This window comes from Panthera uncia, chromosome B4 (genome assembly GCF_023721935.1).
Source record: "Panthera uncia isolate 11264 chromosome B4, Puncia_PCG_1.0, whole genome shotgun sequence".
NCBI lineage: Eukaryota > Metazoa > Chordata > Mammalia > Carnivora > Felidae > Panthera > Panthera uncia.
In genome coordinates, this window is record NC_064809.1 from 119,269,551 (window position 1) to 119,282,904 (window position 13,354).

Below are 13,354 nucleotides of genomic sequence, written 5' to 3' on the forward strand. Positions count from 1 at the left end.
TATAGAAACCATTTATCCGGGGTGCCTGGGTGGCTCAGTTGGTTGAGCGACCAACTTCGGCTCAGGTCATGATCTCAGGTTTGTGAGTTCGAGCCCCGCGTCGGGCTCTGTGCTGACAGCTCAGAGCCTAGAGCCTGCTTCGGATTCTGTGTCTCCCTCGCTCTCTGCCCCTCCCCCACTCATGCTCTGTCTCAGAAATAAACATTTAAAAAAATTTAAAAAAAAATTTATCCATGATACATCTGAAAAAACCTGACCCCCATCATAACAAAGTGTCAGTGAGAAAAACAAATGGGTTCTTTATGGTTTCAATTTGGGATCATACTGTCTACCCCTCCATCTCAAGGTAGAAGCAGGGCTTTGCCCAAGCACAGGCCACCACGGTTTGAGTGATGAGCTGGGACTGTGGGGCAGAGGAAGCAGCAGCACTGGCTGGTTTGTTGGGGAGCGTGGTAGAGGTTAAGGAATTTGCTTCAAGTAGGTAAAGAGCAAGGAGACAAGACAGGATTTATTCTTCCCTTTTCTCCCTCTTCCTCTCTAGTTCCCTGTTCTCTGCTGGTATAAATGACACAGATGAAAGACTGGCCCTCTTGCTCCTTCCCACTGCCATGAGCTGTTCCTTTGAGCCGAGATGCCTCTCCTTCCCCATCACAGGCCAGCACACAGCTGACTCGTACGTTCCTCATTGGACCTCTGTTCTAAAGCAGGAACAATTTTTTTTGAAGATTTTTTTCTAAGATTTTTACCCGCCAGGAATAATGGCAACAAATATCAAGAACAAGATTTACTGGGATGCAGGTGAAGATTAAATAGCAATCCTGTTCAACTGCCCAATCTCCATTTCATTTCCTTCCATTTGGAGCAGAAGGCCCATGCACTGCTTATTCTAAGGTTCTCAATACTTCAGCCTCTTCCTGCTTCTCAGTTTACGTAAACTCAGTGCAAGTTTCCCATAAGTGACAGCTAGAAAATCTCCACTCAACAGTCACCTCAAATGAAGGCTGAGGTGAGGTTTGCATGCCCCAGTAAGTCAGGTCAGCCCATACACTGTTCCCTTTCTTCTTCAGCCCTTTCTGTTTAGAGCATTGCATGCCTACACCAAATAAGGATTCTTTGATCCCTTTCTTTTTACCTCACAAACCTCCCTTATACTCCTAAAGGAGTTGTGTGCATGCCTGCATGGAGAGAACTCCTAGCAATTCAAAGGAAATGTAATTGAGAGAAACACAAGCACAATGGGCACTGTCCACAGAACACTGGGAGACCTGAAGATAAGACACTGTGGTGGTCACCTTTTAGAAAGGTTATAAGAAAAAAAATTGGAAGCCCATACAAAATCAGTATCAGATGAGGATTCTAGGTGGTTTTTTGGTTAGAAATACTTAGAGATTTTTTGTTTTAGCTTGATGTCTACAAGTTAATCTACTGAGTTCCAGGTAAAAAAGAATACTCGTAGTGTATCCAGAAGGTAAATGAATAAAAAGCTATTATGTTTGTTGCCTGAATATTTTGAAATATGTTTGACATATCGACACCTGAGTTATATGCCAAAAGAAATTAAAATTTTCTTGTTGTGAATTAATGTCACTTACTAAAAGAATCAAATATTCACATATTAAAAAAACAGTTTGATCCCCACATAAAATATGTAACACTTACCTGTTCAGCAAAAAATGAGAATACAGTAAACATAATCAATGTTGCTAGTACACAATGAGTCCAAAACTTCAATTTGTCTCGATATGCTCTCCTATTCAGAGAGAAAAAACAAATATGTTTGTCTTACAGTCTTTGGTTTCTGTGCAGTTTCACTGTATTAGTTATATGCTAGTTTACCAAAAAGTCTTGAAACACAAAATCACTGGAGGCAATTTGAAAATGTTAATACAATGTACGTTTCCAACACGAGTTCAGATTTTTCATTATGTCATGGTAAACATTATATCTTAATTGTAAAAGTTATCCAGGCAGAAAAGAGGACTTCAAAAGAAAATTACTTCTAGCATTTAGAATTTAAACAAAAGCAAACTTTCATTTACTTTTATTTATTCATTCATATCCATTTCTTCATCGTCACTCAGTCAATACTTCCTGTGGATACAGACGGATGAACAAGACGAAGTCCATGCTCTAAAGTGTTTACCGACCTGGGGAGTCACTGACCTGCAGATGAACAGCCATCACACAAGATGGACCCAAAAATGTATTATCAAAAGCAAAGTCTTGGGGAAAACAGCATAATGAAGAAAGCACCTCAGGGATGGTGACATTTCATTCAAGCCTTGAAGCAGAGAGGGAAAGCATTTAGCTGAGTAAGGCTGTGAGCATCAGCAGAGTCAGATTAGCAAGCTGAGTCCTGCAGAATGAAGGAAGTCAGGCCTAGGGGGCATCAGGGAGAGAGCTAAGCCACGGCAAGGCAGGTGGGCATAAACTGCAGGTGTTCTGGAAAACCATGCAATGGGGTTTGGACATAATACTCTAGTGGGAAAGCATATGAAATGGCAGGTGTGTGTCTGTGTGAGAGAGACAATCAGGGTGAAAAAGGTAGCCATCTGAAGGATGCATGTCAGGTGACCAGAGGTAACCAGCCAGGCAGTCACATTAGTCTGGGTATGAAAACCTAGTGAAGGGCAGTGAGAATGAAAGAAGCAACAGAAGAGACAATCTGAGAGTAGAAGCAACTGGACTTGGAAATAGGATATTGGGGATAGAGGCAGTAAAGCACAGTTTCCTCATCTGTAATTTGGAAATAATTTATTATGAAGATTAAACATATGCTTTTAACATAGGCTTGTAAGATATATTAATGACTACCAAATTTAGGCCTCTGCACTGAGTTCAGAACCTCATTTACAGTTTGGCAGTGGATGTCTCTACTTCAAGTCCCGTATTGATAATGGTACGTCTGTTTTTCCTCCTGTATTTCCTATGTCTCTTAATAGGATCACAACCAATGCAGTCAGTTAATGTCTACAGTGTCATTCAGAATCAATATGTAATTTAAAGAGCCAAGAAACCACAGACTGTAACACAACTAAAGAATTGTCCCAGCAACCAGAGAACCTTAAAAGAGGTTTCCTCAGTCACTCACATCCACCAAGCACCTACCATGTGCTAGAGAGGCACTGTGGACTCAAAAAGAGTAAGACACCATCTCTGCTCCTGAAGTGGGCTCACAGTTTACCAGGAGAGACAAGTGCACCCTATAGACTGCTGTACAGTGCAGAAAGTGCTGTACCCAAGGAACAAGAAGAAAGCCTATCAGGAAACCAGAGAAAGGTAATAGGGGACACAGGAGCACGATGTCATGAAAGGAAAGAGAAAAAGTAAAGTTTCTAGAAGGTAGGGTGGTGTTGGAGCTCAGCAGTGAGAGATGATCCAGAAGTGGAGCAGGATGAGGAAAATGAAGCCCCCAGATCAGGGAACTGAAAAAAGGTCCTACACCTGATTTATCTCATTTGTATAGCACAGAAATCAAAGTCCTCTCAAACTACTCTTAAGCCCAGTCTTTTCTCACTCAATTAGGCCCTTGAAGATAAATTAAGTCACAAACTGGATTTGGGGAAACCATCCAGAAATCTCTTTCCTTTGAGCTAAAGGAAAATAAAATGAGGGGAAACCATTCCTAGAAGACAAGACCCACAATTTAGTAATAACTTCTCATTTCAAAAATAAAAACATATAAATATTAGCAATCGACATGCTGTCTCACTTTCCCAACTCCAAGACACCAAAGTATTCTAGTTGCCAATATTGCTAATTTTCTCTCTACAATCTGTCCCAATTCTGTCTACTGCTTTCTCCTTATTTCCTGAACTGTGTGTCCTTGCTTCACACCTTGACTGACTGTTTCATAACTACTAAAATGCTTAGTACTTGTATCCCTGCCTCCAGTTTCTAGACAATACTGCCTCACTCCAAACAACTTCCTCACCAGTCCAACCCCATACTATTAGTTATCTTTCCAAATCATGAAGTCTGATCACTACAAACATCTAAAAAAATTTCTCTGGGGAGCCCCATTCTCTACAGAAAAAAAGCCTAATTCAGATACAGCCCTTCACAATCTCTCCCTTCTCTCCAAAGCACTCTATTTTACACCTCTGTGCCTTGCACATGCCATTTCTTCTACCAGGAACATGCTTTCCTACCTGGAAATGTCCTTTTCATAATTCAAAACCAGGTCCAAATGTCACCTTCCCCTAACAGAATTAGCTACTCCCTCATCCAAACTCCAGTAGCACTGAACCATGCCACAGCACTTGGTATCACAACTGTTTGCCTGCAGCCTGTCTCCCTGAAGGGACTGTGAATGCCTCATAGCCTGGCACCATACTCCTTTCGTCTATGTATTCCTAGCACTGCATGGGGTAAATAGTAGTAAAATAAGACATGAAGGAAACATTTATAAAATAGCTTTGGATTACAGTGGAACTGGAGGGTTGGAAATCAGACTGGATTTACCACTTCTCAGCTACTTCACCTTGAGCAAATCACTCAGCTTCTGTTACTATGTTCTCCTCCCATACAGCAGGTACTCAAGAAATAGGGTAGCTATTCTTATGGTAGAGAATGAGGCTCAGCAGATGTGCTTGGCCAGTAAGCTCAATAAAAACTTTTAAGTGTATTTTTACAAAGTAATTATAGATCAAATAATACATTAAAGAAATTTCATCTCTCTAAAACACACACACACACACACCATATGTGAACATGAGACCTTACCATTCCTGCAGCTCATGCATGTGGAGGAAACGGTTTCGATACTCCCTTGGCAGCTCAAACTGGGATGGTATGGGGAACATGGACTCATAGAAGTCCCTGAGAACAGCTTTCACTGTCTGGGCATCTTTATGATTGTGGTCAATGTTGTCATTCAGGCAAACAAACTTCCTAGAGATAATAGAGATCTGGGGTAAGAATGATCTTGACATAATAAAACAAGAAATGTAGATTCCAAATATATTTTAAATGAACTCATGTTCCAAGCTGTTGCATGTACTGATATGATTCTCTGGGAGCGTAATATCCTATAAAATTTTCTTTGGATATTCCTCACTTATAAAACAAAGAAGAGCTAGGGAAGATAATCTTAAAAGTGCCTTCTAGCTGTTGGGAGTAAATTAATTTAATGATTTCTGTTTAGCATGTCCCCAGTTAAGTGTTTAATAAATGTAGTTTACTGACTAGAGCATTTTGTTGGCAGCCAGGGAAAAAACTGTTAAGCACCTGAAAGCAAGTTCTCTAAACTGCCACAGTTATACTACTAAGAACAGTGACATAGATATGGTACCTTATAGCTATAGATTCTGTTGAGTTTGATGACTTCTTAATATATCTCCAAACAACCAATAAGATACTACTGTTCTAGCAAAAAGCACATGACAGATGCTTCCCTACTTGTTTCAAGTTCCCTTCAAGGCAAAGTCACCCACTGAAACAATAGTCCGGGATAACGCCAGTTTTGAAGTACTTGTGCATTTTAAAATAAAAAAAAGAAGTAACAACAAAAATACCCCCACCAAATTTTAATAAAGCTCTCAGATTCAACTACCAATTTATAGGAAAAACAGAAACCTAGGAACATGTTAAAGAACTGAGACACACACACACACACACACACACACACACACACACACACAGAACTGAGACACAATCAGAGAAATCCAAAGTAAGGAAAAATACAGAATATATAACTGGATTTCTTCGTATACACACAAAAAATTATATGGCTAAGAGAGGTTGAAGGAAAACCTGTAGATTTAAATGCAGTGAATTTACTTGATACCACTTCAAATCAATAAACTTAAAAAACAAATGCTTAGAAAAGACAACTGGAGAAATGTGTGCACTGACTAGTTTATCATATTAAGGAGTAAATAATGATATTCTGGTTATTTTTAAAGAGTTGTTATAATTTGGAGAAATATATATATATAAATCTGGAGATAAAATGATACAGTGTCTGAGATTTACATAAAAACAATCAGGAAGTGGTAGTAAAGGAATGATGTGTTTAGATGAAAGAAGAACAACCATAAATCACTTCTTATTGAAGATGAGTGATGGGTGAAAGTTCATTATCCTATCTACTCTCTAAACTTGAGGACTGCTTTAAACTAAAGGAGTATTAAAAAGGCAGGTTAACAAAATAACAATGCATGAGCCTTGATTTAATTATATCCTGCATTAAAAAAAAAATAGCTATAAAGGGCATTTGGAGGCAACTAGGGAAATTTGAATATAGATGATTAGGTGGTATTAGTCACTGTTAAGGTTCTCAGATACATGTTAATGGTCTTTGGTATAAAGGAGAATGGTTTGAGGGTTCCTGGTGGCTCAATCGGTTAAGTGTCTGACTCTTGTTTTCAACTCAGGTCATGATTTCAGTTTGTGAGTTTGAGCCCTGCGTCAAGCTCTGCTCTAACAGTGTGGAGCCTGCTTGGGATTGTCTCTCCCACCCCTCTTTGTCCCTACCCCATTCACGCACATGCTCTTTCTCAAAAATGTTTAAAAAATAAAAATAAAGGAGAATGGTTTGGCTTTAGAATATATGTACTAGAATAATGAGAAGTAAAGTATATGGATGTCTGAAACTAATTTTCAGATGGTTAAAAAACCATCCAGTAACAAAAACAAAACCTGTGTGTGTCTGTGTATGTGTAGATAAAAAGAGATCAAGCAAATATGACAGAATGCTGACAATTTTAAAATCTGGGTTAAGTATTTATGAGACTTATTGTACTATTTTTTTTTCAATTTTTCTGTATCTTCAAAATTTTTCAGAAAGTTGGGAAAAATGAAAGAAGAAGGCATGTGCATGAGACAAAGGGTGGGGGTGGATACAAGTAGCTAAAGCAGACCCTGCTGGGTGCCCAGCAAACACCACCCCCTTTCTTCCAAAGAGAATTTGCATTTTGTTCAGTATTTCTCTCCCCATGAGCTGATTCAAAGGGAGGCAAGCCCACTTCACCCCCGAGGCAGCTCCTGACTCTACACGAATCCCTCCTCTTCACAGTGACTGGAGTAAAAGTGGAGGGACAGCACAAAAGGGGCAGTCCCTTTCTGCCTCAGAGCATGGCTCCATCTGCAGGGCCATCTAGAATTACTGTGGCTGCCCTATCTCCCGCCTGAAGATGAAGCCAACATAAGCAGGAGGGCAGCAGAGATGAGGAGGCTGGAAGAAAAAGCCTGGATTCAGCCTAGCCCAGACTCCTTGTTAATGGTGCAAATGTGTCCTTAAACTTTCAGTCAGAATACTGGTTTTCCACTCCTAACTTAAAAATGAGCACACACAGGGGCACCTGGGTGGCTCAGTCGGATGGGCAACGGACTCCAGCTCAGGTCATGATCTCATGGTCTGTGGGTTCGAGCCCCACATTGGGCTCTGTGTGGACAGCTCAGAACCTAGAGCCTGCTGCAGAGTCTGTGTCTCCTTCTCTCTCTTCTCCTCCCCCCTTGTGTTCTATCAAATATAAATAAACATTAAAAGAAAAATAAATGAGCACCCATAAAAGTAAAACAAAGCAAATCAAGAGTTAAAAATGGTAAGACTGTTCAAGGTCACAGGAGGTATCTGGGCAGGGGAGACACTAAGCTTGGACTGCCATGTGTCTTTCTAGTTAAAATCCTGTCTCTTTAAGTACCATGTAGGTCTATGAACTGCTCATCCAAAAACTTTCAAACTGGCACAAAGACATAAAAGTATAAGGTACAACTGAAAACTACAAATTCTCACATGGTATTGCTATAGATAACTAAATGACTGAGAGAGCACACCAACAAATGGGAGAAGCAAAAAGCAAGTATTGAAATTGGTTTTTAAAGTTATTTTTAAAACTTAGGGCAGGGCATTCCAGTCAGAGGGAACAGCAAATACAGAGAGCTGCAAGCCGGGTGATTATTATGATGGCTTACTGTTTGCTTGGCTTCTGGGAAATACTTGTTATTCTGTAGGAAGTATTGTACCAAATTACTGAATATACTAAATAAGCATTAAAGGTGTTTCCATTTTTCTTAAAATTCCCATTTCTGCCCCCACCCACAACCAGGAATGAGATTTTCAGAAAAAAATACCATGGCTTTAAAATGTCTAGAAATTTTATATCTTCTGATCATTTATAAATAAAATCATCATATAAGGAAACTAAAGACTTACAAAAGCATTTTAAAAGACTCAGGTGAGAAATACTCAATTTTCCTGGAAAAAAAAGACCTTTTTTTCCTGATGAAATTTTTCCTGATGAAATGCTTCCCACTAAAGTTCAAAACACAAAAATGCAGGTTTTAACCAATTTTTATCAAACTATCTTAGGCAAATGTTAGGGTTCCCAGGCTGGAAATTTTCAAGGCTAATATAAACCTGAACATTTATTCATCCCCAAGGAATGACTGAAGTTTACTGGATTCATTTTCACATTTATAAGAACATTTCTTTTTCCTCAGAAACTAATCTGAACTTTGAATTAAAATGTCTAACTGCCAAAACAACTTTTCTGGAAGCACCTTTTTAGAAAGGCTACAAGAGTCCCAGCTGTCTGGCCTCACTCCCCACAATGGAGCCCACGGCTTGGCCTCACTGAATAGCTTATGTCACCAAACTCTTAGCAGTCCATGCTAGTCCCTGTGCCTGGGGGAACCCTATCTCAACTCGCAACTGCTTTCTGTAGCTCAAACTCTACTTCACCATTAGACCTTTCCATCTACTCCAAACAAAACAAGCCACTTCCTTCTCTTGTTTGTTTGCATAATTAAAGGTAATTGTTTAAAGTTACGGGAATTCTCTATTTTCTGTTCAACTCTGCTATGAACTTAAAAAAGTACTCAAAAAAGTTTATGGGTTAAAAAAAAAAAAAAGTACCTGGGGTTTTTCCTTATATCATCCAACTGGCCAACCACATGAGAAACATTGGTACGAATCATTTTAAAAGCAATTTCTTCTTCTCCCATGATTTCAAACCTAATTATCAAAACATTTAAAGAGTTTAAATATTTATATGGGAATAAATACAACATCCTGAGAATGACTTAACCTTTTGGTATTACTAAAGAAAACAATTTCACATAAATTTTAAAAGGCTTAAGAGATAAACTATTGTGAGCGTCCGACTTCAGCCAGGTCACGGTCTCACGGTCTGTGGGTTCGAGCCCCGCGTCGGGCTCTGGGCTGATGGCTCGGAGCCTGGAGCCTGTTTCCGATTCTGTGTCTCCCTCTCTCTCTGCCCCTCCCCCGTTCATGCTCTGTCTCTCTCTGTCTCAAAAATAAATAAAAAACGTTGAAAAAAAAAAAGAGATAAACTATTGTAAAATTATGAAAATACCAGACTCCTACAATTATTCTTAAACAGAGAAAATGTACGTACTACTTACCTATATTTGTTTTTGTCCTTATATGCTTTGTGGATTTTATCAGTTACTGGTTTACAGTTGGTTACTAGACTCTTAGTGACTGGTGGCTATGAGAAAATACAGACATTGCATCAGGCCAAGACCAGGGTGAGGCAAGTGAAGCACTAACCTCAGTGTAAAATTTAAGGGGGGAGGAGGGAACCAAAGGCTCAGTAATAAAGACAAATATTTTAATCCAATATTTGAAAAATATCTAATTGGCATGCTATAGCCTGCAGGCTAACAGCCTATTTTTATAAATTTTTTTTTAATCACACATTACTATATACTATCTGTTAAAATAGTCTCATAAGTTATTGTTACAATTTTTTTTTCAGAAAGAAAAATTTTTAACAAACTGTTATGAACTGGTCTACATGATACTCATAAGCTAACCTGTCATTCTTAAAGTCTAATTAGGAAATAACCTACATGTAATCAGTTACTTACAGTAATGAAGCCAACATCTTGCTAAGAGTTCACTTGAGTAATGTTAACTTATATTGCCAGTATAACTGGTACTCATGCTCCAAGCAGTTTATTTGCATAAGCCTCAAGACTAACTTATAATCGTTAGCAGACTTTACTTAATTCTTAACATACAAAGGATATTTATTTGTTGATTCTAAATCTCATGCCAGAAAGCTGGCAAATACTGAAATGCTTTGCTAATTAATAAAGGAAAATATGCATTTCAAAAGGGAACTAAAATCTCTCAATAATCTTTAATTGTGCCTGTAACAACACAAGAATAACTGCTTTCTATCTGTAAATCATATTCCTGAGAAACGTGCAAATTCTGTGTAAGTGCAGGGGTTTGGTAACTGTAAAGTCTTACTAAGAACCCAAAGTTTATAAGCTTTAGAAAGAAAACTAGAGGAGGAAAGACAGACAGTGAAGGACAGATACAGAAGTACAGGTGGGGGGAAGTCCTGAATGAGTGTGAACACAGGATGTGCCACCAGCAAAACTCTCTCAAGTATTTTCACTGGCTATCTCCTGCTATACTTAGTGAACAGATGTCTGGTTACAGAATATTAGCAACCAATCTCAACGTTAGTTTATCATCCACTAGGCAGGAGAAAAGCAAGATATAAACGATTCTGGATTATCTGGACTACTGTTTTCTACCAAAGATAAATACAGAGCCTGCTTCTACTGTTTAAAGTATATTTTCTGTTTTACATAAAGGAACTCATGCCACTTACCAGATTGGGATCATAGTAGGCTTCCTGAGTTGGTGGAATACTGCTTAGCTGAGTGATATTAGCAGGAAGCATTTTTGAGCAATTTATTAACATGTGTTCCAGACCTGTTAAATCCTAACAAAGCAAAATAAAAGGATAAACCTATGTATAATACAAGTAATAACTATGATTTAAAAATAAAAATTATGTAAATGTCTCCAAAACTTCTTTAAATGCTATCTTCTGGGCACCTGGGTGGCTCAGTTGGTTAAGTGGCTGACTTCGGCTCAAGTCATGCGCAGTTCATGGGCTCTGGGCTGATAGCTTGGAGCCTGGAACCTGCTTTGGATTCTGTGTCTCCCTCTCTCTCTGTGTCCCTCCCCCGTTCACGCCTGCCTCCCTCCCTCCCTCCCTCTCTCTCCCTCTCTCTCTCTCTCTCTCTCAAAAATAAACTTAAAAAAATTTTTTTTAATTTAACTGCTATCTTCAAAGAGAGTCTGACTAGATGATTCTTGAAATAAAAACACCCTAGAAAAAACAGAATGAGATAATACAAACACAAATATTTCATCTTCATCTAGAAGTAATACGTCTTGGACTGTGAGGCTCTATTTTACACAGGATGGTCAGTGGAGTGCCCAGATGGGATGTCCTGTGATTAGATTCATTTTGGCACTCTCCATTAGCGACTCTCTCACTCCTGGGACTAGAGGATGCCGTGACACTGGGGATTGTGCAACAACCTAGGCCTGGCTGAGACATAACTCCAGTTGGCCACACCCGAAACTCCTGAATGAACTTGTCACAACAATCTTATATGCAGGGACAGTCTGGCTCTTCTCCAGATAATACAATAGCAATGCATAAAGCCAGAAACGTAATCTCATAAAATATGAACCTCAAATTTGGTTTAATTCTGGCACCAAAAATGGACTAGTTGTGAACAGCTTCATTACATAATTAAGAGAATTACTTTTACCTGCATTGTACTGAAATATGTAAGAGAAAAGGGGAAAGTTTAGGGAAAAAAATACAACACCTGTAAACTTAAAGGCAGGTCATGAATTCTGGTAGCCAGTGTTCGGATTTCTCTGTCAGATAATACACCAGATTGGTCTGTATCAACTTCATCAAAAACTTGAGATATATTCAGTGGCTGAACTGCACTCATGAGATAATAAAAATACGAAAAGGCAAACTGCATATCCTCAGAATGGCGCACTTTGTGAAATGACGTCTTGTCAAATTCCTCAGGAAACCTGCCCAAACATAACATATATAGTGAGCTCTGGGCATTTAAAAAAATATATATAGACATTCATCTACATTAAAATATATTCTAACATTTGTGGAGTTAGAATCTTTTTCTTTCCTGCTTATTTAGGTAAACCTTCAACACATCAGTCATCATATTAGAGCCATACATGTAGCACAGCGAAGTGTCATTTTAAGCAGACTTAAAGCAGCTCTGAGCATGTGCAAGCAGCTCAAACAATCAATACTTACATATCCTGAAGTTCTTGCATAACGATTCGGTCAATCATGTGAGGCATGTGAGCAGGGACTTTCCGAGATGTGAATCCAAACTTGCTGTTAAGAATTTTGTTTACATATCGGAGGGAATCTGCAAATGTATCTTTTAGTTGCCTCCCAGTGTGTCTGCTATCAGTGTAGTATGCTAACTGTGTCTTCAATGACTCTTCTTCCTGAAAAGAGAATTCCATGTAACACAGCGCTGTGTTTAGTGCACAAGTGTATACTCTGTTAACAGATAAAGGTACTATGTTATATAACTAGCCACTAACAATGGCAAATGAAATGAGCACTAACAGGTCACTTTAAGGATCCTAAGTGCAGAACTAAACTAGATTTCAGTGAAAGTAACACCACCATTGGCTTGTGAACAACTGTTGTATGATACAGTTCTATAGGGTATTCTTCAAGGATAAGCATGAAATTTTATAGCCAATTCAATGCAATATTTAGAAAATGTATTTAAAAACAAATTTGATAGCACTTTGTTTAAAAAAAAAAAAAAGATTATTTATTTATTTTGGGAGAGAAAGAGAGCACGAGCAGGGGAGGGGAAGACAGAGAGGGAGAGAGAGAGAAAAAATCCCAAGCAGGCTCCACACTGTCAGCATGGAGCCCAATGTGGGGCACAAATTCACAAACTATGAGATCATGACCTAAGCTGAAGTCAAGAGCTGGATGCTGCTTAACCAACTGAGCCACCCAGGTGCCCCTGATAACTCGATCAATATCAAGTTATTTCTACTGATGACACCAAAGCAGTCAGCACTTGAGTTCTGAACACAAGGACTAAAAAACTGTTTTGCCATCTTAATAGTGTTAATATTATAAATCATAAAGAGCCCTGTCAAAACCAGTAAGAGGCAGAACTAAGTGAATGGGTAAAGAATACTTGCAAAATATATGAACACACTTTATGAAGATGAAATATTTTTGCTTCTCAAACTGGTAAAACAAAACAAAACACCATAGACTGACATTAACTGCTGTTTGGCTAGCCTGTGGAGAAACAAGCACTCTTGTACTATACACTGTGGAAGTATGAAGCGGTACAGGGTTTCAGAAGGACACAGTCAAATTTAACTGTAACATAGCAATTCTACCCACAGAAGTAAAAACTTCCTCCAGAGTAAGATATGTGTACAAGAGTATTTATTGCAACCCTATTTGTTAATTGCAAAACAAACACAGCTATTAAAAAACAATGACATTGGCATGGGTTTGCTCACCACTAAATCAACAGGCCA

General features: G+C 38.7%; 1 protein-coding gene across 3 annotated transcripts in view; it reads right to left on the reverse strand.

Moving 5' to 3' along the window:
• Positions 1-13,354, reverse strand: part of GNPTAB (N-acetylglucosamine-1-phosphate transferase subunits alpha and beta) — a 48,225-nt gene that overhangs the window by 17,427 nt on the left and 17,444 nt on the right. For all 3 annotated transcript variants that reach the window (XM_049626160.1, XM_049626159.1, XM_049626162.1), the window contains 7 exons: positions 12,081-12,280; positions 11,614-11,833; positions 10,596-10,709; positions 9,370-9,455; positions 8,861-8,959; positions 4,726-4,893; positions 1,660-1,750 (listed from right to left, as the gene is read on the reverse strand). In XM_049626160.1, coding sequence (XP_049482117.1) covers positions 1,660-1,750; positions 4,726-4,893; positions 8,861-8,959; positions 9,370-9,455; positions 10,596-10,709; positions 11,614-11,833; positions 12,081-12,280 — 978 coding nt within the window. The remainder of the gene's footprint in view (positions 1-1,659; positions 1,751-4,725; positions 4,894-8,860; positions 8,960-9,369; positions 9,456-10,595; positions 10,710-11,613; positions 11,834-12,080; positions 12,281-13,354) is intronic.